Consider the following 27,940-nt stretch of genomic DNA (forward strand, 5'->3'; position numbering starts at 1 on the left):
AAATTTGCCAAGAACTGAACAAGAAACAATTTTTTGTCCTGCAGAAGTTTTGCAGCACGATTTCATCTAAACGACTGCTGCCGTCCACAGCGCAAAGTCTTCCCTTGGCCTGCAGCGGTCATCATAACGATGGTAGGAGCAGTCACACTATGAAGCTCGGGACCCTCAATCCCAGGATGATTTTTCTTATAAACCCTGAACTTTGAATTTCAGTTCTAAGTTTGTAACAACAACAAAAAAAAAAAAAAAACAACACACACACACACACACCTGTGGATATATACACATTTTTTTTCCAAGCACCATTTAAAAAAGGTGAACAGCCAAATCTGAATGCAGGCAAGAGCAGGCGCAGACAAGTGCAGGCGCAGACAAGTGCAGGCGCAGACAAGTGCAGGCGTACTTTGATCTGTTCTGAGCAGATGGAAGTATTGTAGTGCACCTGCGCGGGACCTCAATGCCGGCCTGTGAGGATGACGTAGAACGCATAATGCATCCCGGCTTCAAAAGGAGGATAAAGATGGCCGAAAGAGAAGGTGCTGGTACCGGGGAACGGAGACACCCATCCGACCAGTCTGCACTGCACCGCCACTTAGGTGAGTATTATAAAGTGATTTTTATGTTCTACACAGCAGCCAGGGCTCTTATATACAGTATGTTAGAATGTTGAATATAAGCGAACACTGGTGGTGGCTGCAGCTTATAAGCCCCAAATCTGGTGACAGGTTCCCTTTAAGAGGAGTAAAAAATAATAAATTGCATTCACAGGTCTCTGTTCAGACTAACACTGCTACAAGCAAACACATGAACAAAAAAAAAAAAAACTATATTAACTTGTTCTTACAAGTTTAATACTGAACTAGAAGTCATTTAAAGGGAATTTGTCAGCAGGTTTTTGCTACCTCATCTGAGGGCAGCATGATGTAGGCAAAGAGACCCTGAATCCAATAATGTATCACTTAGATTACTGGGTGCAGCCGTTCTGACACAATGAGAATTTTTTACACATGTAGTAGAGCTGAGAGAGCTGTGCACGCCTAAACCAGGCTCTCTAGAGAGATTATACATTGACAGTGAGGCGTTAATCAGAGGAAAGGGTGTGCAGGACTTCTTTGCATGTGACATTGAAGCCCAAGCAATGAGAAGTCCTGCTGCTTAAACAAAAAACAGATTGGATCTTGACAAAACAGACATCCCTGAATTCTATTTTTCAACCCTTGTAGCTTGCTGGCTTCAGATTACATAGCAAAAGCCTGCTGACAGATTCCCATTAAAAGAAAACTCCAGGAAAAATTATATGCACAGTCTTGGGCCTGAAGTGGTGGAGATAAAAGCCATCTATGGCACAGGACTAAAGATGGCATTGCGGATCAGTTTTCCTGAACTGTTCATTTAATTAAAGGCTAGGGTAATTGCCAAATTACTCAAATTTAGCTTCTAATTGTTAAAAAAAAAAAAAAATCCAATAAAAAAAAAATAAAAAAAAAAATTCAGTGCCATTCAAAAACGGGGAAAAGCCAACGAGTGAGTCAGAAGAATAACCATCAAGGAAGATTTACAAGATGTGACCTAAACAGTTCCACCCTTTTCTCACTGAAAACCAAAAGGAGTGGCACCATGTGTTGGCTAAATAGTGATTCGGGTATGGACAGTTTATAAGAAAAAGTTTCTGATTGACGAGAGACAAAAAAAAAATAAATAACCCCGGCTTCTCACGCCCAACACAACAGTGCCAAAAGCACCAACAACACTCTACAGCGCAAAAGCCTCCGGAAAGTCGAAAGGCTCAACACCAACAGGCAAAGCGACATACACCACAGAGATAACAGCTGAGGGATATTTTTGGGCAATAGTTACTATGTCCAGTGTCCATCCATGATATCAACAGGCTTTACGGAAATGCCAATACAGTTGAGGGATATATTTTTGAGCAATATTTACGATGTCCAGTGTCCATCCATGATATCAACAGGCGTTATGGAAATGCAAATATCTCCAGCACCAGGTATCCTGGAGGGGAAAACAGGACAGAGGAAATAAGACATGCCTGCCCCATTTATTCCCCCTTGCCAGAAACCATTGAGGAAAGGTCTGGCATCTCAGTAGACATTGATTGCCCCAAAGACATTGAGAATGATCACTAGATCTGACGCCGAGGATCAACAACAGAATAAAGGGGGGGGAGGGAAGTGGGGGTCTTCATATTAGGAAAAAACTGATTGACAAATGTAATAATGCATAGAAGCGTCCAAAATATTTCTGTACAACAACATAATTCCATTTGTAACATTTATCCCAACCGTAATACAAAAAAAAAAAAACCCTCAAAATCATAAACCCCCCCCCAAAAAATTGGTAGTTAGGGAGAGGTATCCAAGAACATTGATGACGGGGATGGGTTCGAGTGAGACTAACACTTTATAATACAAAAAAAAAAATAAATTCACAAAATAAAATTCCAACTGGCTCGCAGCTCAAAAAAAATCCTCTTTATAAATCACAAACCATGTGGAGGCAGATCGTTTCCATTACTTAAAAAGTGAACAAACCTAAATGTATTTCATTTATATTTTTTTTGTCTTCAAACCCTATAAGAAATGCACCAAAATGATTAGAATACCCCAAATATAGTGTTAAAACAAGGCACAGAGAGGGGCGAGCTTGGAGCTTACGAACGAGCTGCCGCCTAACCGGATCCCACACTGCTTCCGAGAATCACGAGAGACTGGAGAAAAGACGACATCATCGATGGTTTTAGAGGAAAAAGTGAGAACACAAAAACAAGACGAAAAAGAGAATAAATAAATACAAGTTCCTGGCTCCTGTATGATCCAGTTTTCTGTTTTTTTTTTGTTGTTTTGTTTTTTTTCTTTTTAAATTTTTGTCCTTTTTTGTCCCAGCAAATGGATTTGATCCTTTCCCTCTTCTAAGGATGAAAAGAAGGTAGTTGGTGCACATGGCTTTCTAGCATCAGAAAGAGTGTAGACAAAGGGTGGACTTGTCATCCACCCGCCATTAGCACCTCAAATCTTCAAGCTGTGTTTTATCATTTTTTTTATTTTAGGTTTTTGTGTGTGTTTTGTTTCTTGTTTTTATTTTTTTTTTATTTTCATTTGTCCACTTGCGACGTGAAGTTCTGTTTGGTTCTAGTAGGCTGGTTGGCATCAGGTACCTGAGACAATAGCACCAATCTCGTTGAACAGCAGATGGTGGGAGGTCGAATACTAGAGAGCGAGGCTCAGAGCAGAACTTGGTGCCACTAGGAATAAATAAAATCGCTCGGAGGACTGCGCTCTCTCGGGAGGAGTCACAGAATTGATGTTGCCGTTTTTTTGGCAACTTTCACAGGAATGTATAAAACTTTTCAACTGTCCTTTCCATCTCCTGAAAAAAGCAGAGAAAAAAAAAATGATAAAAAAAAACTTAAAAAAAAAAAACAAAACAAAAAAACCCAAAGTAATATACATTTATGAACATAATCACAGCTAGTGCAGGCTACTACACCTCCTAAAAATTACCAATATTTAGACTTGGCGGTATTTTTTTTTTTCTTATCACTTACTCCACAGGACTTTCAGGTCTATATTTGCTCAAATCAGCAAGACCCGGACCAACTGCAGGACTACTGACCAAAAATTACAGCCTTACAGACATACTTTGGGTAAGGAGACCAGTGCTCGGGAATTGCGGTATGTACAATAAATACCTGTGAATTCAGCCTACAGTCACACAATCGTGTGAGTGTTAGCATCCAAGAGAGAAGGAAACATTTTTTTTCCCCTCAGGTGCCATCCTAGCTGGATCCAATTTTATTTCATCCCTACTTTGCCCACTACAGCAGGCAAACTGGTATAACATATATTTATTTTATTCATTGACTCTTAAGTAATGGAGGAGTTAAAAACAAATGTTTAAATTTGGATAAAAGGCTCAGGTGTAAATTTTGTGTTTCACCAGTTTTCCACCGGTCTCCATAGATTTGTAATGGCAGAGTCTGATCCGCAAACAGAGGAGGATAAAACACGACCCGAGTCTCACGGACCGCGTGCTGCTCAACCTGTCGCCAGTTAGATTTGGCTTATTTATGTGCACAACTAGTGAAAGGGGTAACTTTACTTTTGTAGTTTAACTGTGAAGCAATCATTTTTTTTGTTTCTTAGATGTAATAACTTTATATATCCTCAGATGCAGTGAATGAAAAGCAGCGAAACCAGATATAGTGCACAGACGAAAGCGAGAACGCCTACTAAGACAAGCTCCATCGGGCTCAGCAGCCCATTTATCATCTTGCTCAGACAGATTGCAGCGCTTGGGCATTAACCCCCCCATACATTGATATAATATCTTAGATACAAAAGCCTTTTATTATTTGGTCGGACTTTAAAGCAGCAGCAATTGCTCAGCTTCTTCTCTAGTGCACTCGTGAACAGTGCAGACATAATACAAGGAAATTATATCAGGTTATTATTACCATTTAAAAGTAAACCAGTTACGATATGTCATATTGTCGTCTGTTTACATTATTAAATCGCTAATTTAAACCCAATGAGGCTGGGGTACTTACTGTGACAACTCCTATCAGAATGGCTGTAATATTTTGATACCAAGATGAGTATTTTGGGAATGCAGCTAAAGAGTAAGTGTATTCAATCTCTGCTCACCCACCCAGCTTGTAATGAGCAGTGTGGTATCTCAGCAGCAGGGAGGAGGGACATTGAGGAGCTGTCTACCAAGCTATGAGGGTAGAGATTCAGCAGCAGTAGGGAGGAGGAACACTGAGGAGCTGTCTACCAAGCTATGAGGGTAGAGATTCAGCAGCAGTAGGGAGGAGGAACACTGAGGAGCTGTCAAGATTCAGCTGCAGCAGGGAGGAAGGACACTGAGAAGCTGTCTACCAAGCTAGGTAAAACTAGAAATCATCAGTAGCAGAGTGGCAAGGATAGAGAGCTGCCAATCAAGCTAGATAAGCAGAGATTCAGCAGCAACAGGGAAGAGGGACAAGGAGGGGCTGCCAAACAGGCTATATGAATTGAGATTCAGCAGCAGGGAAGAGGGACAATGAGGAGCCGTCATCCAGGCTAGGTGAGTGTAATTTAGCAGCAGCAGGGAGGAGGGACACCAAGGAGCTGTCCAAACCAGGCAAAGAATAAAAAATTCAGCAGCAGCAGGGAGAAAGAACGCTGAGGAGCTGTCTACCAAACTAGAAGGGTAGAGATTCAGCAGCAACAGGGAGGAGGGACATTGAGGAGCTGTCTACCAAACTAGAAGGGTAGAGATTCAGCAGCAACAGGGAGGAGGGACATTGAGGAGCTGTCTACCAAGCTATGAGGGTAGAGATTCAGCAGCAGTAGGGAGGAAGGACACTGAGGAGCTGTCTACCAAGCTAGGAGGGTAGAGATTCAGCTGCAGCAGGGAGGAAGGACACTGAGGAGCTGTCTACCAAGATAGGAGGGTAGAGATTCAGCTGTAGCAGGGAGGAAGGACACTGAGGAGCTGTCTACCAAGATAGGAGGGTAGAGATTCAGCTGTAGCAGGGAGGAAGGTCACTGAGGAGCTGTCTACCAAGATAGGAGGGTAGAGATTCAGCTGTAGCAGGGAGGAAGGACACTGAGGAGCTGTCTAAGCAAGGTGGGTAGAGATTTAGAAGCAGTGATGAAGAATAATGAGGAGCTGACAATCAGGCAAGGTGGATGGTGATTCAGTTTGAACTCTAAAAAGGATTATACAGGTAAACATAGAGACTGGTGTACTAATTGTCAACATCCAAAGTCTCAGAGATTCACTGGGCTATAGATACGTTTACACCTGTCATTTTTACATACTCAAATGAAGGGTGTTCTAGAGGGTTCCCTCGCTAATCACTTACCTCTATTAGACTTGTTTTATCGTAGTCCGTCCTGTGTATGTAGATGCACTGGCTGAGAACAGAGTACCACCGTTCTAGTTCATCGACCGTTAAGTTGTTGCTCTTTTTGACCACATTGTCAAGAAATCTCTACAAGAAAATAAAAACAGAAAAAGTTTTGGTTACAAAAAAAAAAACTGCACTGCAGTCTATGTAAAAGCTAAATTTTGTCTTCCAGCTTTCTTCATTCTGTTATCAACTATACTGCCATATAGTGCGCGCTTGGTAGCAGCTGATTAATGGTACATAAGTGTTCACTATGTCATATACAGATCATACTGCTCTGCCCATTACAACTGGACACATACATAGTTACTAAGGTTGAAAAAAGACCTAGGTCATTCTAGTTCCACCTTCCTCCACCAGTTCTACATTTTGTCTTTAAGTCACTTATAACCAACAATGTCGTGTAGTGAGGAAATCATCCAGCCCTGATATAAAAGCTGTTATAGTATCTGCCATTACTACCTCTTGTGGTCGGCATTCCACAGTCTGACTGCTCTAACTGTAAAGAACCCTTTCCTATTTAGCTGTCGGAATCGCTTTCCTTCCACTCGCAGTGATGCCCCCTGGTCCTTAGTATTGTCTTTGGAAGAAATAAGTCATGTGCCAGTCCTTTATATACAATAGATGACAAGCGGTGCCTCCTACGTGGGCACTTACCTCGAGTCTCTTGTGATCGACAACAAGCGGTGGCTCCGGGTCCAGCACTTCCTCCAGGTGCTGCTCATTCAGTGGTATGGTGTCATCGGCGTCTGCTGTAATAGTGCCTAAAAAAACAGATCAGGAAACAAAAAGATGCCACAAAGCGACAACTGTCATAAAAAGGTGACAACAAAAATAACTAAAACACAAACCAAAATCTTCTGCAAACAGAGTTTCTCACACAGGGGGACACAACATGTCCGTACGGTATTTAACCCCTTCAGGCCCCGGGCACTTTCCGTTTTTGTTTTTTGCTCCCCTTCTTCCGAGAGCCGTAGGTTTTTTATTTTCCCGTCAATCTTGCCATATGAGGGCTTGTTTTTTTGCGGGACGAGTTGTACTTTTAAATGAAACCATAAGTTTTACCATATGGTGTACTGGAAAACAGGAAAAAAATTCCAAGTGTGGACAAACTGCAAAAAAAGTGTGATTGCACAATAGTTTTTGGGATGTTTTATTCACTATTCACTATATGGTAAAACTGACGTGTGGGTGTGATGCCTGAGGTCGGTGCGAGTTTGTAGACACCAAACATGTATAGGTTTACTTGTATCTAAGGGGTTAAAAAAAATTCACAAGCTTGTCTAATAAAAGTGGCGTACGTTTTGCGCCATATTCCGAAACCCGTAGCGTTCTCATTTTTCGGGATCTATGGCTCAAGTGACTGCTTATTTTTTGCGTCTCGAGTTGACGTTTCTAATGGTACCATTTTTGCGCAGATGCTACGTTTTGATTGCCTGTTATTGCATTTTGCGTAAAACTTGCGGCAAACAAAAAAAACGTAATTTTGGCATTTGGAATTTTTTTGCCGCTACGCCGTTTACCAATCAGATTCAGTGATTTTATATTTTGATAGATCGGGCATTTCTGAACGCGGCAATACCAAATATGTGTATATTTATTTATTTTTTTTAACCCTTTTATTTTCAATAAGGTGAAAAGGGGGGTGATTTGAACTTTGTTTTTTTTAATTTTTTAAAACTTTTTTTTATTTTTTTTTATTTTACTAGTCCCCCTAGGGGGCTATAACGATCAGCAATCCGATCGCTCTGCACTATCTGCAGATCACAGCTATACAGCTGTAAACAGTAGATACACTCACTTCCTGATTCATTCGGCTCCGGGCCGGGTGACAACGAAAGTAACTAGTCATAGCTACAGTTGTCATCACATGCCCCTGTGCTACCATGGCAACCACCGAAAGTCACGTGATCACTCACGTGACTTCCGGTGGGGGCGGCGGTAAGTGAAAATCATGGCTGTGCATATATACATCTCGCTGCCAGACTTTGGCAGCGAGATTTAAGGGGCTAATGTTATGGGTGGAATGCGATTCCACTTGTAACATACAGGCACACATGTCAGCTGTTGAAAACAGCTATGTGCACGGATCGCCGCATCCTGCCCACGGCAGGGGGCGGGGCTTAACGTCACACGCTCCATGACAGATATATCCGTCGAAGGTCGTGAAGGGGTTAAGTTAATAAACAGCAGCGATTGGAGCCAGCTCTGATCACTGCATATAGTGGCAGGAGACTGCTGTAAAATACAGTCTGTACCTGTAAGGAGTAGGCTCAGCTCCTGAGCCTGCACCATGATGAAATATTAAGTCCTGGAGATGGAAAATGTTAAAATTGTGCAAATGGCATAATTGCCCAGCACATTTGGCGGCATATCTGCTGTCCAGAGACCTCTACGTGGCTGCCTTCTTATGAACTATGGTGGGCCATTGTCTCGTGCTCCTTGAGAAGACAGATTGTCATATTTCCTGGTCCTGAGGCCCCCTCTATTTACATACCTGCCGCCTCGCGCACTCTTCCTACGCAGCAGCATGTGCCATCTATAAATATGAACCTCTTTCTATTCGACGTCAATAATTATTATAATTATCGAGACGCCCGGCAGCCGGCTCCTGATATTTGATATTTTAAGATAATGTTTGACTAAGGATCCAGAAGTGGTCACGCTTTTGATTAAGCAGCTGCTCAACATTTAAAAACCATCCGGATTCCTCGGGCGTAACCTTTCCAGGCGGCACCGAGCCTCCACCGTCTTTCAGGATGTTTGATCAGCTATTTCCGATGAGACCGGCTTCTAAAGCTCTCCTGAAATGGGGGCATCCGAAAAGCCGAGCTTCAAGCATTTACTAAACAGACGCTTTGTGCTCGGGAGAGGTTTACTGGCCGAATCCCAACACTTCTCAATGCATTACAGGCTGGAAAAATGTTACAGCCAAAACAGGGGGGAGCGAGGTTTACAAAATTATTATTTTTACGATATCGAAAAGTGCACCCATCCTGTATGTGTACAGGAGTAAAAATTTTAAAAAATATAATAAAAATAGTTTTGCCCAGTATGACTCGAATACTGCATTTTCCCCCAGTTTTCCCCTCTGCAGGTTCTCTCAGTTGTCTCTGAGCTAGAGGGTGAAAACTAGCTGCTACATTGTCCCAGATATATACCGTGCACAGACATGAGGGATTTCTGCCTCCTGTCTCTTATGTAGCACATGATCAGAAGCAGCAGCAGAATGGAGGCCATTATACAACAGCACTGAGCAGTGTAGTTGTGAATCCAGAATTGGGAGAGATAAAACACTTACTAGAAAGCAACAGCATGAAGCAAATAATACACCAGTACAGCTTGATGTAGCTGAGTATCCAGCAGTGAGGCAAGATAAGACACTTACTAGAAAGCAACAGCATGTAGGAAATTATACAGCAGTACAGTGTGATGTAGCGGGGAATCCAGCTTTGGGGTGAGATAAAACACTTACTGGAAAGCAGTAGCATGAAAGAAATTATATAGCAGTACAGTGTGATGTAGCTGGGAATCCAGCAGTGAGGCAAGATAAGAGACTTACTAGAAAGCAACAGCATGTAGGAAAGTATACAGCAGTACAGTGTGATGTAGCTGGGAATCCAGCTTTGGGGTGAGATAAAACATTTACTGGAAAGCAACAGCATGAAGGAAATTATACAGCAGTACAGTACAAACAGACCCCTCCCACCTGGCTTAACCCAGTCAGCGTCCAGCTATAGTTATGACAATAGGGGGCTTGGATTTAACACACCAAACAAAAGAACACTGGAGTGGTGCTTTAAAGCAACCTAATTCCATAGAATATGACAATCTGATAAAAAAAGAAGGGAATTTTGTTTACTTACCGTAAATTCCTTTTCTTCTAGCTCCTATTGGGAGACCCAGACAATTGGGTGTATAGCTTCTGCCTCCGGAGGCCACACAAAGTATTACACTTTAAAAAGTGTAACCCCTCCCCTCTGCCTATACACCCTCCCGTGGATCACGGGCTCCTCAGTTTTGGTGCAAAAGCAGGAAGGAGAAGACTTATGAATTGGTCTAGGGTAAATTCAATCCGAAGGATGTTCGGAGAACTGAACCATGAACCAAAAGAACAATTCAACATGAACAACATGTGTACACAAAAGAACAACCAGCCCGAAGGGAACAGGGGCGGGTGCTGGGTCTCCCAATAGGAGCTAGAAGAAAAGGAATTTACGGTAAGTAAACAAAATTCCCTTCTTCTTTGTCGCTCCATTGGGAGACCCAGACAATTGGGACGTCCTGGAGCAGTCCCTGGGTGGGTAAAAACAATACCTCAATAGAAGGCGCCGAAAACGGCCCCCTCTTACAGGTGGGCAACCGCCGCCTGGAGGACTCGCCTACCTAGACTGGCGTCTGCCGAAGCATAGGTATGCACTTGATAGTGCTTCGTGAAAGTGTGCAGACTAGACCACGTAGCTGCCTGACACACCTGCTGAGCCGTCGCCCGGTGCCGCAATGCCCAGGACGCACCTACGGCTCTGGTAGAATGGGCTTTCAACCCTGAAGGGAGCGGAAGCCCAGAAGTACGGTAGGCCTCGAGAATCGGTTCCTTGATCCACCGAGCCAAGGTTGACTTGGAGGCCTGAGAGCCCTTGCGCTGGCCAGCGACAAGGACAAAGAGCGCGTCTGAACGGCGCAGGGGCGCCGTGCGAGACACGTAGAGCCGGAGTGCTCTCACTAGATCCAAAGAGTGCAAATCCTTTTCACACTGGTGAATTGGATTAGGGCAAAAGGAAGGCAAGGAGATATCCTGATTTAGATGAAAAGGGGATACCACCTTAGGGAGAAATTCCGGGACAGGACGCAGAACCACCTTATCCTGGTGAAAAACCAGGAAGGGAGCTTTGCATGACAGCGCTGCAAGCTCAGACACTCTCCGAAGTGATGTGACTGCCACCAGGAAGGCCACCTTCTGAGAAAGACGGGAGAGAGACATCTCGCAGCGGCTCAAAAGGCGGCTTTTGAAGAGCCGTCAGGACCCTGTTAATATCCCAAGGTTCCAACGGACGTTTGTAAGGTGGGACCATGTGGCAAACCCCCTGCAGGAACGTGCGGACCTGCGGAAGCCTGGCTAGACGCTTTTGAAAAAACACGGAGAGCGCCGAAACTTGGCCCTTGAGAGAGCCGAGGGACAAACCCTTGTCCATTCCAGATTGTAGGAATGAAAGGAATGTGGGTAAGGCAAACGGCCATGGAGGAAAACCGTTATCAGAGCACCAGGATAAGAAGATTTGCCAAGACCTGTAATAGATCTTGGCGGACGTAGGCTTCCTGGCTTGTCTCATGGTGGCAATGACATCCTGAGATAGCCCTGAAGACACTAGGAGCCAGGACTCAATGGCCACACAGTCAGGTTGAGGGCCACAGAATTCAGATGGAACAACGGGCCTTGTGACAGCAAGTCTGGGCGGTCTGGAAGTGCCCACGGTTGACCCACCGCGAGATGCCACAGATCCGGATACCATGACCGCCTCGGCCAGTCTGGAGCGAAGAGAATGGCGCGACGGCATTCGGACCGGATCTTGCATAGTACCCTGGGCAGCATTGCCAGAGGTGGAAACACGTATGGCAGTCGGTCCAGGATTGGTCGCAGTTTCAAGGCGTCCGCTGCCAGAGCTCTGTGATCCTGAGACCGAGCCATGAAGGCCGAGACCTTGTTGTTGTGTCGTGACGCCATGAGGTCGACTTCCGGCATTCCCCAGCGGCGACAGATCTCTCGAAACACGTCTGGGTGAAGAGACCATTCCCCCGTGTCCATGCCCTGATGACTGAGAAAATCTGCTTCCCAGTTTTCCACGCCCGGGATGTGAACTGCGGAGATGGTGGAGGCTGTGGCTTCCACCCACTGCAGAATCCGCCGGACTTCCTGGAAGGCTTGACGACTGCGAGTGCCGCCTTGGTGGTTGATGTAAGCGACGGCAGTGGCGTTGTCCGACTGGATTCGGATCTGCCTGCCCTCCAGCCACCGATGGAAAGCCAATAGGGCTAGATATACTGCCCTTATCTCCAGGATATTGATCTGAAGGGACGATTCTATTGGATTCCAGGTTCCTTGAGCCCTGTGGTGGAGAAAAACCGCTCCCCAACCTGACAGGCTCGCGTCCGTGGTGACCACGGCCCAGGTTGGAGGTAGGAAGGATTTTCCCCGAGACAGAGATGTGGGTAGGAGCCACCACTGAAGTGATGTTTTGGTTGCAAGGGAAAGAGAGATGTTCTTGTCGAGGGAAGCCGAACTCTTGTCCCATTTGCGAAGAATGTCCCATTGGAGTGGCCGTAGATGGAATTGCGCGAACGGCACTGCTTCCATAGCTGCAACCATCTTCCCCAGGAAGTGCATGAGGCGCCTTAAGGGGTGTGACTGACTCCGAAGAAGTGATTGCACCCCCGCTTGCAGAGAAAGCTGTTTGTCCCGCGGTAGCTTGACTAACGCTGGCTGGGTATGAAACTCCATCCCGAGGTAAGTCAGTGATTGGGTCGGTGTCAACTTGGATTTCGGGAAATTGATGATCCACCCGAACGCTGGAGAGTCTCCAGAGTGACGGAAAGACTTCGTTGACACGCCACCCGAGAAGGAGCCCTGACTAGGAGATCGTCCAAGTAGGGGATCACCGAGTGGCCCTGAGAGTGCAGGACCGCCACGACGGATGCCATGACTTTGGTGAAAACCCGTGGGGCTGTCGCCAGGCCGAAGGGCAATGCGACGAACTGGAGGTGTTCGTCCCCGATGGCGAAACGCAGGAAACGATGTTCGGGTGCGATCGGCACATGGAGATAAGCATCCTTGATGTCGATCGATGCTAGGAAGTCTCCTTGTGACATCGAGGCGATGACCGAGCGGAGAGATTCCATCCGAAATAGTCTGGTTCTCACATGTCTGTTGAGCAGCTTGAGGTCCAGAACGGGACGGAATGACCCGTCCTTTTTTGGCACCACGAACAAGTTGGAGTAAAAACCGCGACCACGTTCCTGAAGGGGAACGGGAATCACAACTCCATCTATCTTTAGAGCGTCCACTGCCTGAAAAAGTGCGTCGGCCTGTGCGGGGGGTGGGGAGGTTCTGAAGAAACGAGCCGTAGGTCGAGAGCTGAACTCTATCCTGTAACCATGAGACAGAATGTCTCTCACCCATCGGTCTTGAATGTGTGGCCACCAGGCGTCGCCAAAGCGCGAGAGCCTGCCACCAACCGAGGATGTGGCTAGATGAGGCCGAGAGTCATGAGGAGGCCGTCTTGGAGGCAGTGCCTCCTGCGGCCTTTTGGGGGCGTGACTTGGACCGCCACGCATAGGAGTTCCTCTGGCCTTTCTCCGGCCGGTTGGACGAAGAGGATTGGGACTTGGCGGAGGGACGAAAGGACCGAAACCTCGATTGGATTTTTCTCTGCTGAGGTCTCTTAGGTTTGGACTGGGGTAAGGAGGAGTCCTTTCCCGAGGATTCCTTAATAATCTCATCCAACCGTTCGCCAAACAAACGTTCGCCAGAAAAAGGCAAACCAGTTAAGAACCTTTTGGAAGCAGAGTCTGCTTTCCATTCGCGCAGCCACATGGCCCTGCGGACTGCCACGGAGTTAGCGGATGCTACAGCCGTACGGCTAGCGGAGTCCAGTACGGCGTTCATGGCGTAGGACGAAAGAAGGGAATTTTGTTTACTTACCGTAAATTCCTTTTCTTCTAGCTCTAATTGGGAGACCCAGACAATTGGGTGTATAGCTACTGCCTCCGGAGGCCACACAAAGTATTACACTTAAAAGTGTAAGGCCCCTCCCCTTCTGCCTATACACCCCCCGTGGGATCACGGGCTCCTCAGTTTTAGTGCAAAAGCAAGAAGGAGGAAAGCCAATAAACTGGTTTAAAGCAAATTCAATCCGAAGGAATATCGGAGAACTGAAACCATTCAACATGAACAACATGTATATACAAAAAAACAGGGGCGGGTGCTGGGTCTCCCAATTAGAGCTAGAAGAAAAGGAATTTACGGTAAGTAAACAAAATTCCCTTCTTCTTTGTCGCTCTATTGGGAGACCCAGACAATTGGGATGTCCAAAAGCAATCCCTGGGTGGGTAAATAATACCTCGTAGTAGAGCCGTAAAACGGCCCCTTCCTACAAGTGGGCAACTGCCGCCTGAAGGACTCGTCTGCCTATGCTGGCATCCGCCGAAGCATAGGCATGCACCTGATAGTGTTTCGTGAAAGTGTGGAGGCTGGACCAGGTAGCCGCCTGACACACCTGCTGAGCCGTAGCCTGGTGCCTCAAGCCCAGGACGCACCCACAGCTCTGGTAGAATGGGCCTTCAGGCCTGAGGGAACCGTAAGCCCCGCAGAACGATAAGCTCGAGAATTGGTTCCTTGATCCACCGAGCCGGGCTTGATTTGGAAGCCTGTGACCCTTTACGCTGGCTAGCGACAAGGACAAGAATGCATCCGAGCGGCGCAGGGGCGCCGTACGATAGATGTAGAGTCTGAGTGCTCTCACCAGATCTAATCAAGTGCAAATCCTTTTCACATTGGTGAACTGGATGAGGACAAACAGAGGGTACGGGGATACCCTGATTGAGATGAAAGGGGGGAAACCACCTTAGAGATAAATTCCGGAACCGGACGCAGAACCCCTTGACCTGGTGAGACACCGGGAAGGGGGCCTTGCACGACAATGCTGCCCCAGACAGACACTCTCCGAAGTGAAGTGACTGCCACAAGGAAAACCACTTTCTGCGAAAGGCGTGAGAGGGAAAAAACTCTCATAGGCTCGAATGGTGGTTTCTGAAGAACCATCAGCACTCTGTTCAAATCACAGGGTTCTAACAGTCGTTTGTAAGGAGGGACTAATCGGCAAACCCCCTGCAGGAACGTGCGTACCTGAGGAAGTGTTGCTAGGCGCTTCTGAAAAAATACAGAGAGCGCTGAGATTTGTCCCTTAAGGGAGCCGAGCGACAAACCTTTTTCCAAACCGGATTGCAGGAAGGAAAGAAAGTAGGCAAGGCAAATGGCCAGGGAGAAACTCCCTGAGCAGAGCACCAAGATAAGAATATCTTCCACGTTCTGTGGTAGATCTTGGCGGACGTTGGTTTCCTAGCCTGTCTCATGGTGGTAATGACCTCTTGAGATAACCCTGCAGATGCTAGGATCCAGGACTCAATAGCCACACCGTCAGGTTGAGGGCCGCAGAATTCAGATGGAAAAACGGCCCTTGAGACAGCAAGTCTGGTCGGTCTGGTAGAGCCCACGGTTGGCCTACCGCGAGATGCCACAGATCCGGGTACCACGACCTCGTTGGCCCGTCTGGAGCGACGAGGATGGCGCGGCGGCAGTCGGACCTGATCTTGCGTAACACTCTGGGCAACAGTGCCAGAGGAGGAAACACATAAGGGAGTTGAAACTGCGACCAATCCTGAACTAAGGCGTCTGCCGCCAGAGCTCTGTGATCTTGAGACCGTGCCATGAATGTTGGGACCTTGTTGTTGTGCCGGGACGCCATTAGGTCGACGTCCGGCATCTCCCAGCGGCAACAGATCTCCTGAAACACGTCCGGGTGAAGAGACCATTCCCCTGCGTCCATGCCCTGGCGACTGAGAAAATCTGCTTCCCAGTTTTCTACGCCCGGAATGTGAACTGCGGATATGGTGGAAATTCGGATCTGCTTGCCTTCCAGCCACTGCTGGAAGGCTTGTAGGGCAAGATACACTGCCCTGATTTCCAGAACATTGATCTGAAGGGTGGACTCCTGCTGAGTCCACGTACCTTGAGCCCTGTGGTGGAGAAAAACTGCTCCCCACCCTGACAGACTCGCGTCCGTTGTGACCACCGCCCAGGATGGGGGTAGGAAAGACTTTCCTTTTGACAATGAGGTGGGACGAAGCCACTACTGAAGAGAATCCTTGGCCGCCTGAGAAAGGGAGACGTTCCTGTGCAGGGACGTCGACTTCCCGTCCCATTGGCGGAGAATGTCCCATTGTAGTGGACGCAGATGAAACTGCGCGAAAGGGACTGCCTCCATTGCTGCTACCATCTTCCCTAGGAAGTGCATGAGGCGTCTCAAGGGGTGCGACTGGCCCTGAAGGAGAGATTGCACCCCTGTCTGTAGTGAACGCTGTTTGTTCAGCGGAAGCATCACTATCGCTGAGAGAGTATGAAACTCCATGCCAAGATATGTTAGCGATTGGGTCGGGGTCAGATTTGACTTTGAAAAGTTGATGATCCACCCGAAACTCTGGAGAGTCTCCAGCGCAACGTTCAGGCTGTGTTGGCATGCCTCTTGAGAGGGTGCCTTGACAAGTAGATCGTCCAAGTAAGGGATCACAGAGTGACCCTGAGAGTGCAGGACTGCTACTACTGCTGCCATGACCTTGGTGAAGACCCGTGGGGCTGTCGCCAGACCGAAAGGCAGGGCTACGAACTGAAGGTGTTCGTCTCCTATAACGAAGCGTAGAAAAACGCTGGTGCTCTGGAGCAATCGGCACGTGGAGATAAGCATCCATGATGTTTATTGATGCTAGGAAATCTCCTTGAGACATTGAGGCGATGACGGAGCGGAGGGATTCCATCCGGAACCGCCTGGTTTTCACATGCTTGTTGAGCAGTTTTAGGTCCAGAACAGGACGGAAAGACCCGTCCTTTTTTGGCACCACAACAAATTGGAGTAAAAACCGTGACCTTGCTCCTGAAGAGGAACAGGGATCACCACTCCTTCTGCCTTTAGAGAGCACCCGCCTGCAGAAGGGCACCGGCTCGGTCGGGAGGTGGAGAAGTTCTGAAGAATCGAGTCGGAGGACGAGAACTGAACTCTATCCTGTACCCGTGAGACAGAATGTCTCTCACCCAACGGTCTTTGACCTGTGGCAGCCAAATGTCGCCAAAGCGGGAGAGCCTGCCACCGACCAAGGATGCGGAGAGAGGAGGCCGAAAGTCATGAGGAAGCCGCCTTGGTAGCGGTTCCTCCGGCTGCCTTCTTTGGGCGTGACTGAGCCCGCCAAGACTCTGAGCTCCTCCGATCCTTTTGAGTCCTTTTGGACGAGGAGAATTGGGACCTGCCCGAGCCTTGAAAGGACCGAAACCTCGACTGTCCCCTCCTCTGTTGGGGTTTGTTAGGTTTGGGCTGGGATAAGGAAGAATCCTTACCCTTGGACTGTTTAATGATTTCATCCAATCTCTCACCAAACAGTCTGTCATCAGAAAATGGCAAACTGGTTAAGCACTTATTTGGAAGCAGAATCTGCCTTCCATTCCCTTAACCACAAGGCTCTGCGTAAAACCACGGAGTTGGCGGACGCCACTGCCGTACGGCTCGTAGAGTCCAGGACAGCATTAATAGCGTAAGACGCAAATGCAGACATTTGAGAGGTTAAGGACGCTACTTGCGGAACAGATGTACGTGTGACAGTGTCAATCTGCGCAAGACCAGCTGAAATAGCTTGGAGTGCCCATACAGCTGCGAATGCTGGAGCAAACGACGCGCCGATAGCTTCATAGATGGATTTCAACCAGAGCGCCATCTGTCTGTCAGTGGCATCTTTAAGTGAAGCCCCATCGTCCACTGCAACTATGGATCTAGTCGCAAGCCTGGAGATTGGAGGATCCACCTTTGGACACTGGGTCCAGCACTTGACCACGTCAGGGGGAAAGGGATAACGTGTATCCTTAAGACGTTTGGAGAAACGCTTATCTGGATAAGCGTGGTGATTGTGAACTGCTTCTCTGAAGTCAGAGTGGTCCAGAAAAGTACTCAATTTACGCTTGGGATACCTGAAATGGAATTTCTCCTGCTGTGAAGCTGACTCCTCCACTGGAGGAGCTGAGGGAGAAATATCCAACATTCCATTGATGGACGCTATAAGATCATTCACTATGGCGTCACCATCAGGGGTATCCAGATTGAGAGCGGTCTCAGGATCAGAATCCTGATCAGCTACCTCTGCCTCATCATACAGAGAGTCCTCCTGCTGGGACCCTGACCAGTGTGATGAAGTCGAGGGCCGCTCCCAGCGAGCTCGCTTAGGCTGTCTGGGACTGTCGTCCGTGTCAGAGCCTTCACCCTGGGATGCATGGGACTCCCCCGGAGCACGGATTTGTTCCAAATGAGGGGGGCCAGGGAGCATTGAATCAACAGTGCCCATGGTCTGAGTTACCGGTCTGGACTGCAAAGTCTCTAGGATTTTAGTCATAGTCAGAGACAATCTATCAGCAAAAACTGCAAACTCCGTCCCTGTCACCTGGACAGTGTTCACAGGTGGTTCTCCTTGGGCCACCTCTAGCAGAGACCCCGGCTGAGCAAGTGCTACAGGGGAGCATTGCACCCAATGGGGGTCAGTGGAACCTGCCGGTAGAACAGCCTCACATGCGGTACAAGCAGCATAAAAAGCCTGTGCCTTGGCACCCTTGCTATTTTGCGGACGACATGCTGTTGTCTAGCCATCTAGGAGGGTATATAGCCAAGAATAGCGACCGTACAGTGCAATGTATAACATACAAGCATAAAGTACAAATGAACACTTCGGCACTAGTGGGGTCAGCACCTCAGGTGCTGCTTACCGCCCGCTCAAAAGCGGGTGTGTGGTCGCCCGAATCCTGTGTCTGGGTCTCAAAGAGCTTGTCTCCCTTCTCCAGCTCAGACTGCAAACAGGAATGACTGCCGGCGTCCTGTGGAGAGGGGCGGGCCGTGGGCATGCCCCAGACAAAGTGCGGGAAACTGGCGTCTCACTGTGCCCAGTGAGGGGGCTGGAGTATGCTAAGCAGACTCCAGCCCTCGGCGCTGACGTTCTGAACAGCGTCCCGCCCTTCCCCTGACTGGCAGGCCTGGGGGCGGGAACGAAACGAAACTAGGCCGCAAAAGCCGGGGACTCGATTTATAAGCGCGGCCGTCGTAAAAGCACGGCCAGCGCGGAAGTCCCCGGCGCACCACAAGTCCCAGCCGCGCCACAGTGTAAAAACAGCCAGCAGCGGCCGGCGCGGCAGTTCCTAATACATAAACTCACTCAGCTAAGCTGCAGTGAGTAATAACACAAGCGCTCCGCGCTGTTGTCCCCGGCGCACTAACACACCCAGCATGCTGGTGTGTGTGTGCGCGATTTGTACGGGGACACAGAGTACCTTAATGTAGCAGGGCCCTGTCCCTGACGATACTCAGCTCCATATCCAGCAGGTTCTCCGGGTCTGTGGATGGAGCACGGTCTCAGTGCCTGGAGACCGGTAAGATCCCACTTCACCCAGAGCCCTGAGGGGGATGGGGAAGGAAAGCAGCATGTGGGCTCCAGCCTCCGTACCCGCAATGGATACCTCAACCTTAACAAACACCGCCGACAAGAGTGGGGTGAGAAGGGAGCATGCTGGGGGCCCCATATGGGCCCACTTTTCTTCCATCCGACATAGTCAGCAGCTGCTGCTGACTAAAACAGTGGAGCTATGCGTGGATGTCTGACCTCCTTCGCACAAAGCATGAAAACTGAGGAGCCCGTGATCCCACGGGGGGTGTATAGGCAGAAGGGGAGGGGCCTTACACTTTTAAGTGTAATACTTTGTGTGGCCTCCGGAGGCAGTAGCTATACACCCAATTGTCTGGGTCTCCCAATAGAGCGACAAAGAAATGCTGATGCCTGAGAGGTCAAGGAAGAAACATGTGGAGCAGAATTCCGCGTGACAGCATTAATCTCAGTCAGACATGCCGAGATTGCTTGGAGAGCCCACACGGCCGCAAAGGCCGGGGCGAAAGACGCGCCCGTGGCCTCATAAATAGACTTCACCAAGAGCTCTATCTGTCGGTCAGTGGCATCCTTCAGGGATGAGCCATCGGCAACAGACACAACGGACCTAGTAGCCAATCTAGAGACTGGAGGATCCACCTTGGGAGAATGTGCCCAGCCCTTAACGACTTCAGGTGGAAAGGGATAACGTGTGTCAGTGAGCCGTTTAGCAAAGCGCTTGTCCGGAACCGCTCTGGGCTTCTGGACAGCGTCCCTGAAGTTAGAGTGATCAAAAAACATATTGCGCGTACGTTTGGGGAATCGAAATTGGTGTTTCTCCTGCTGAGAATCCGACTCCTCTGCAGGAGGAGGCGGTGGTGAGAGATCCAACACCTGGTTGATGGACGAGATAAGATCATTTACTAAGGCGTCCCCCTCAGGGGTATCAAGGTTAAGGGCGAAGTCAGGGTCAGAGCCCTGAGCTCTCACGTCCGCCTCGTCGTCCTGCGAGTCCTCAAGCTGGGATCCAGAGCAGCGTGAGGAGGCCGGGGAAGAGTCCCAGCGAGGCCGCTTAGCCGGTCTGGGGCTGCGGTCCGGGCAGGAGTCCTCCGCGAAGGGCCTGGAGGAGACAGACTAACAGGGGCCGGGGCCTGTGAACGGCCTGGTCTGGACTGCAAAGCCTCAAGGAGCTTAGATGACCATTTGTCCATAGACTGTGCAATGGACTGAGAAAGTGACAGAGAGTTTCTCAGCGAAAGAGGCCAACGACGGTGACTCTGTCCCTGCAGCCTGTTCAGTGGGAGCAGGGGGATCTACATGAGCCGAGGGGCCCACAAGTGCCCTAGGCTCCGGCTGAGCAAGCGTGGCAGGAGTCAAGCATTGATCACAGTGAGGGTAGGTGGATCCCGCAGGCAACATAGCCCCACAAGAGGTACAGGCCGCGAAAAAAATCTGTGCCTTAGTAGCTTTGCTCCTTGTGGACGACATGCTGTTGTCTCTTAGGAGAGTGACCACTGAGGGTATATAGGAAAAGGGTATACAGCCTTTCCGAACAGATATATATATCTATTATATATATATATATCCCGGCACCCTAGAGGGACCAGCACCGGGTGACCGGTGTGGCTTACCAACCACTAACGAGCGGAGTGTGTCCTCCAGATTCCCTGTCGTGGATCCCCCGGAGCTGCAGAGCTTTGCTGCTGAGTAGCATCCACCGGCAGAATGCTAAAGAAGGGAATTTTGTTACTTACCGTAAATTCCTTTTCTTCTAGCTCCAATTGGGAGACCCAGACGATTGGGTGTATAGCTACTGCCTCCGGAGGCCACACAAAGCATTACACTAAAAAGTGTAAGGCCCCTCCCCTTCTGGCTATACACCCCCCGTGGGATCACGGGCTGCTCAGTTTTAGTGCTAAAGCAAGAAGGAGGAAAGCCAATAACTGGTTTAAACAAATTCAATCCGAAGGAACCTCGGAGAACTGAAACCGTTCAACATGAACAACATGTATACCCGAAAAAACCAAAAATCCCGAAGGAAACAGGGCGGGTGCTGGGTCTCCCAATTGGAGCTAGAAGAAAAGGAATTTACGGTAAGTAACAAAATTCCCTTCTTCTTCGGCGCTCCATTGGGAGACCCAGACGATTGGGACGTCCAAAAGCAGTCCCTGGGTGGGTAAATTAATACCTCAAGATACCGCTGCAAAACAGCCCTCCTCTACGAGGAGGCAACTGTCGCCTGCAGGACTCTTCTACCTAGGCTGGCGTCCGCCGCCGCGTAGGTATGCACCTGATAATGTTTGGTGAAAGTGTGCAGACTCGACCAGGTAGCTGCCTGGCACACCTGTTGAGCCGTAGCCTGGTGTCGTAACGCCCAGGACGCACCCACGGCTCTGGTAGAATGGGCCTTCAGCCCTGATGGAACCGGAAGCCCAGCAGAACGGTAGGCTTCAAGAATTGGCTCCTTGATCCATCGAGCCAGGGTGGATTTGGAAGCCTGCGACCCTTTGCGCTTTCCAGCGACAAGGACAAAGAGTGCATCTGAGCGGCGCAGTGGCGCCGTGCGGGAAATGTAGATTCTGAGTGCTCTCACCAGATCTAACAAATGCAAATCCTTCTCATACCGATGAACCGGATGAGGACAAAAGGAAGGTAAGGAGATATCCTGATTGAGGTGAAAGGAGGATACCACCTTAGGGAGAAACTCCTGAATCGGGCGCAGCACCACCTTGTCCTGGTGAAACACCAGGAAGGGAGCTTTGGACGACAGCGCTGCCAGTTCGGACACCATCCGAAGAGACGTAACCGCTACTAGAAAGGCCACTTTCTGTGAGAGTCGAGAAAGTGAAACATCTTTCAGAGGCTCGAAGGGCGGCTTCTGTAGAGCTATGAGAACCCTGTTCAGATCCCATGGATCTAACGGCCGTTTGTACGGCGGGACAATGTGACAAACCCCCTGCAGGAACGTGCGTACCTGAGGAAGTCGTGCTAGGCGCTTCTGAAAGAATACCGATAGCGCTGAGACTTGCCCTTTAAGGGAGCCGAGCGATAAGCCTTTTTCCAAACCAGATTGCAGAAAGGAAAGAAAGGTAGGCAATGCAAATGGACAGGGGGACACTCCCTGAGCCGAGCACCAGGATAAGAAAATCTTCCACGTCCTGTGATAGATCTTAGCAGACGTGGGTTTCCTAGCTTGTCTCATGGTGGCAACGACCCCTTGAGACAATCCTGAAGACGCTAGGATCCAGGACTCAATGGCCACACAGTCAGGTTCAGGGCCGCAGAATTCAGGTGGAAAACGGCCCTTGTGACAGTAAGTCTGGCCGGTCTGGTAGCGCCCACGGTTCGCCGACCGTGAGATGCCACAGGTCCGGGTACCACGACCTCCTCGGCCAGTCTGGGGCGACGAGGATGGCGCGGCGGCAACCGGATCTGATCTTGCGTAGCACTCTGGGCAAGAGTGCCAGAGGGGGAAACACATAGGGCAGCTGGAACTGCGACCAATCTTGCACTAAGGCGTCTGCCGCTAGAGCTCTTTGATCGCGAGACCGCGCCATGAAGGTTGGGACCTTGTTGTTGTGCCGAGACGCCATTAGGTCTACGTCCGGCATTCCCCAGCGGCGACAGATCTCCTGAAACACGTCTGGGTGAAGGGACCATTCCCCTGCGTCCATGCCCTGGCGACTGAGGAAGTCTGCTTCCCAATTGTCTACGCCCGGGATGTGAACTGCGGATATGGTGGAGGCCGTGGCTTCCACCCACATCAGAATCCGCCGGACTTCCTGGAAGGCTTGCCGGCTGCGTGTCCCGCCTTGGTGGTTGATGTATGCCACCGCTGTGGAGTTGTCCGACTGAACTCGGATCTGCTTGCCTTCCAGCCGCTGCTGGAAGGCTAGTAGGGCTAGATACACTGCCCTGATTTCCAGAACATTGATCTGAAGGGTGGACTCCTGCTGAGTCCAGGTACCCTGAGCCCTGTGGTGGAGAAAAACTGCTCCCCACCCTGACAGACTCGCATCTGTCGTGACCACCTCCCAGGATGGGGGTAGGAAGGACCTCCCTTGTGATAAAGAGGTGGGAAGAAGCCACCACTGAAGAGAGTCCTTGGCCGTCTGGGAAAGGGAGACTTTCTTGTTTAAGGACGTCGACTTCCCGTCCCATTGGCGGAGAATGTCCCATTGAAGCGGGCGCAGATGAAACTGCGCAAACGGGACTGCCTCCATTGCTGCCACCATCTTCCCTAGGAAGTGCATGAGGCGTCTTAAGGGGTGCGACTGGCCTTGAAGGAGAGAATGCACCCCCGTCTGTAGTGAACGCTGTTTGTCCATCGGAAGCTTCACTATCGCTGAGAGAGTATGAAACTCCATGCCAAGATACGTTAGTGATTGTGTCGGTGACAGATTTGACTTCGAAAAGTTGATGATCCACCCGAAAGTCTGGAGAGTCTCCAGCGCAACGTTCAGGCTGTGTTGGCATGCCTCCTGAGAGGGTGCCTTGACAAGTAGATCGTCCAGGTAAGGGATCACCGAGTGTCCCTGCGAGTGTAGGACTGCTACCACTGCTGCCATGACCTTGGTGAAAACCCGTGGGGCTGTCGCCAGACCGAATGGCAGGGCTACGAACTGAAAATGTTCGTCTTCTATCACGAAGCGTAGAAAACGCTGGTGTTCTGGCGCAATCGGCACGTGGAGATAGGCATCTTTGATGTCTATTGATGCCAAGAAATCTCCTTGAGACATTGAGGCAATGACGGAGCGGAGGGATTCCATCCGGAACCGTCTGGTTTTCACGTGCTTGTTGAGCAGTTTTAGGTCCAGAACAGGACGGAAAGAGCCGTCCTTTTTTGGTACCACAAAGAGATTGGAGTAAAAACCTTGACCTTGTTCCTGAAGGGGAACAGGGATCACCACTCCTTATGCCCTTAGAGAGCCCACCGCCTGCAGAAGAGCATCGGCTCGGTCAGGATGTGGAACAGTCCTGAAGAACCGCGACAGAGGACGAGAACAGAACTCTATCTTGTACCCGTGGGACAAAATGTCTGTTACCCACCGGTCTTTGACCTGTGGCAGCCAAATGTCGCAAAAGCGGGAGAGCCTGCCACCGACCGAGGATGCGGAGGGAGGAGGCCGAAAGTCATGAGGTCGCCGCTTTGGAAGCGGTACCTCCGGCTGACTTCTTTGGGCGTGAGAGAGCCCGCCAGGAATCTGAGTTCCTCTGCTCCTTCTGAGTCCCTTTGGACGAGGAGAATTGGCCCCTGCCCGAGCCTCGAAAGGATCGAAACCTCGACTGTCCCCTCCTCTGTTGAGGCTTGTTTGATCTGGGCTGAGGTAAGGAGGAATCCTTACCTTTGGACTGTTTAATGATTTCAGCCAATTGCTCACCAAACAGTCTGTCTCCAGATAATGGTAAACTGGTTAAGCATTTTTTGGAAGCAGAATCTGCTTTCCATTCCTTTAGCCACAAGGCTCTGCGTAACACCACAGAGTTGGCGGACGCCATTAAGGTACGGCTCGCAGAGTCCAGGACAGCATTGATAGCATAAGTTGCAAATGCAGACATCTGTGAAGTTAAGGACGCCACTTGCGGCACTGATGGACGTATGATAGAGTCCACCTGCGCCAGACCAGCTGAAATAGCTTGGAGCGCCCACACGGCTGCGAATGCTGGAGCAAACGACGCGCCGATAGCTTCGTAGACAGATTTCAACCAAAGGTCCATCTGCCTGTCATTGGCATCTTTAAGTGAAGCCCCATCTTCCACCGCAACTATGGATCTAGCCGCAAGCTTGGAGATTGGGGGATCCACCTTTGGACACTGGGTCCAGCGTTTGACCACGTCAGGGGGAAAGGGATAACGTGTATCCTTAAGACGTTTGGAGAAGCGCTTATCTGGATAAGCATTGTGTTTCTGGACTGCTTCTCTGAAGTCAGAGTGGTCCAGAAAAGTGCTCAATTTACGCTTAGGATACCTGAAATGGAATTTCTCCTGCTCTGCAGCTGCCTCCTCCGCTGGAGGAGCCGGGGGAGAAAGATCCAACAGTTTATTGATGGCCGCTATAAGGTCATTTACCATGGCGTCACCATCAGGGGTATCCGGATTGAAAGCGGTCTCAGGGCTAGACTCCTGATTACCTGCCTCTGTCTCATCATACAGAGAATCTTCTCGCTGAGACCCTGACCAGCGTGATGACGCCGAGGGTCTCTCCCAGCGAGCTCGCTTAGGCTGCCTGGGACTGTCGTCCGAGTCAGAGCCTTCAGCCTGTGATGTCTGGGACCTCCTTGGAGCCCGGATTAGTTCCAACTGAGGGGGACTAGAATCAGCAGTACCCATGGTCTGAGTGACCGGCCTGGACTGCAAAGTTTCCAGAATTTTTGTCATAGTCACAGACATCTTATCAGCAAAAACTGCAAACTCTGTCCCCGTCACCGGGACAGGGTTCACAGGCGTCTCTGCCTGGGCCACTACTAGCATAGACTCCGGCTGACGAAGTGGCACAGGGACCGAACATTGCACACAATGGGGGTCAGTGGAACCTGCCGGTAGATCAGCCCCACATGCGGTACAGGCAGCATATGAGGCCCGTGCCTTGGCACCCTTGCTTTTTGCGGATGACATGCTGTTGTCTCCTCAGAGCAATCTAGGGTATAAAGCCAAGAAGCGACCTACAGTGCAATATATATATATATATAGGTACCTCCAAAAAGTACACAAAATAACACTGTGGCACTAGTGGGGTCAGCACATATGTGCTGCTTACCGCCCGCTTAAGAGCGGTTGTGTGGTCGCCAGAATCCCCTGTCTGGGTCTCCCAGGGCTATGTCCGTTCTCCAGCCAGACTGCTTGCAGGAATGGCCGCCGGCGTCCTGTGAAGAGGGACGGCCCGTGGGCGTGTTCAGACCAAGAGCGGGAAACTGGCGTCCCACTGTGCCCAGTGAGAGGGCTGGAGTATGTAAATAAGACTCCAGCCCTCGGCGCTGATCATTGGATCGCGTCTCTCCCCTTCCCTGAATGACAGGGTTGGGGGCGGGAACGAATCGTAACTAGGCCGCAAAAGCCGGGGACTAGATTTATGAGCGCTGCCGTCGTAAAAGCACGGCCGGCGCGAAGTCCCCGGCGCACCACAGGTCTCAGCCGCGCCGCAGCTTTCAGTGGCAGTCGGCGCGGTAGTTCCCCACAATAATGCCACTCAGCAAAGCTGTAGTGCATATAACCCCAGCGCACAGCGCTACTGTCCCCGGCGCACTAGAACACCCAGCAACTCTGGCGTGTTCTGTGCCTGTCTGTAGGGGACACAGAGTACCTGAATGTTGCAGGGCCGTGTCCCTGATGGTACCCAGCTCCGTATCCAGCAGGATCTCCGGGTCTGTGGATGGAGCCCGGCCTCAGAGTCTGGAGGCCGGTAAGATCCCACTTCACCAGAGCCCTTCAGGGGGATGGGGAAGGAAAGCAGCATGTGGGCTCCAGCCTCCGTACCCGCAATGGGTACCTCAACCTTAACAAACACCGCCGACAAGAGTGGGGTGAGAAGGGAGCATGCTGGGGGCCCAAGTATGGGCCCTCTTTTCTTCCATCCGACATAGTCAGCAGCTACTGCTGACTAAACAGTGGAGCTATGCGTGGATGTCTGACCTCCTTCGCACAAAGCTTGAAAACTGAGCAGCCCGTGATCCCACGGGGGGTGTATAGCCAGAAGGGGAGGGGCCTTACACTTTTTAGTGTAATGCTTTGTGTGGCCTCCGGAGGCAGTAGCTATACACCCAATCGTCTGGGTCTCCCAATGGAGCACCAAAGAAAAATGGCCGCCGGAGCTCTCAGGGAGGGGGGGCGGCGCTAGCAAAGAGCGGGAATCTGGAGTCCCCACAGTGGTCAATGAGGGGGGAGGGAAACATGCAAGATGCTCCAGCCCTCAAAGCCGACGTCATGTCGGCAATCCCGCCCTAACCCCTGACAGGCAGGCTCGGGGGCGGGATTTTTCGCGACTAGGCCGCGGCGAAGCCGGGGACTAAATTTAAGGCCGTGCCCGACAAGCAGGCACGGTCGGCGCGGAAGTCCGCCGAAAAGACAACGGACGGAACTACCGCGGCTTCCGGGGATAAGGTGCGACCCTCTCTGTACAGTCCCCACATGGGGACACAGAGTACCTTCCAGTTGCAGGGCCCGGTCCCTGGGGGTGAAGAAGCTCCGATCCGGCAGGTTCCACCAGGGGCTGCGGATGGAGCACGGTCCCAGCTCATGGATGACAGCTTAGGATCCCACTTCTCCCAGAGCCGCATAAGGGATGGTGAAGGAGACGGCATGTGGCTCCAGCCTCCGTACCCGCAATGGGTATCTCAACCTTAACAACACCGCCGACATAGTGGGGTGAGAAGGGAACATGCCGGGAACCCCATCGGGGTCCTCTTTTCTTCCATCCGACATAACTATGTATGAGAATGCATGAGTGGATGTGTGCCTCCTTCCACAGAAAGCATAAAACTGAGGAGCCCGTGATCTACGGGAGGGTGTATAGGCAGAGGGGAGGGGTTACACTTTTTTAAAAGTGTAATACTTTGTGTGGCCTCCAGAGGCAGAAGCTATACACCCAATTGTCTGGGTCTCCCAATGGAGCGACAAAGAAAAATAATTTTCTATTTAACAATGTTTACTGATGTGCATTTTTTTACTCCATTTTCTCCTGCATTTCATTAAATGTTCTGGCGTTATGCTGTGTATATATCATGTTAATTATTTTGCATGGCATTTACCATAGCCATGCGTGTTTGGAATTTTGTTTTGACAGAGATAAATATATATTAAAATCAAAGAAGAAATAAA

General features: G+C 49.9%; 1 protein-coding gene across 2 annotated transcripts in view; it reads right to left on the reverse strand.

The window, feature by feature from the left end:
- Window positions 1-2,318: 2,318 nt before the first annotated feature.
- Window positions 2,319-27,940, reverse strand: part of ATAD2B (ATPase family AAA domain containing 2B) — a 346,160-nt gene continuing 320,538 nt past the window's right edge. For both annotated transcript variants that reach the window (XM_075341155.1, XM_075341154.1), the window contains exons 26-28: window positions 6,569-6,675; window positions 5,867-5,995; window positions 2,319-3,384 (exon numbers count right to left, since the gene is read on the reverse strand). In XM_075341155.1, the coding sequence (XP_075197270.1) occupies window positions 3,343-3,384; window positions 5,867-5,995; window positions 6,569-6,675 (278 nt within the window). In that variant the 3' untranslated portion in view covers window positions 2,319-3,342. The remainder of the gene's footprint in view (window positions 3,385-5,866; window positions 5,996-6,568; window positions 6,676-27,940) is intronic.

The sequence above is a fragment of the Anomaloglossus baeobatrachus genome, chromosome 3 (genome assembly GCF_048569485.1).
Source record: "Anomaloglossus baeobatrachus isolate aAnoBae1 chromosome 3, aAnoBae1.hap1, whole genome shotgun sequence".
NCBI classification, from domain to species: Eukaryota; Metazoa; Chordata; class Amphibia; order Anura; family Aromobatidae; genus Anomaloglossus; species Anomaloglossus baeobatrachus.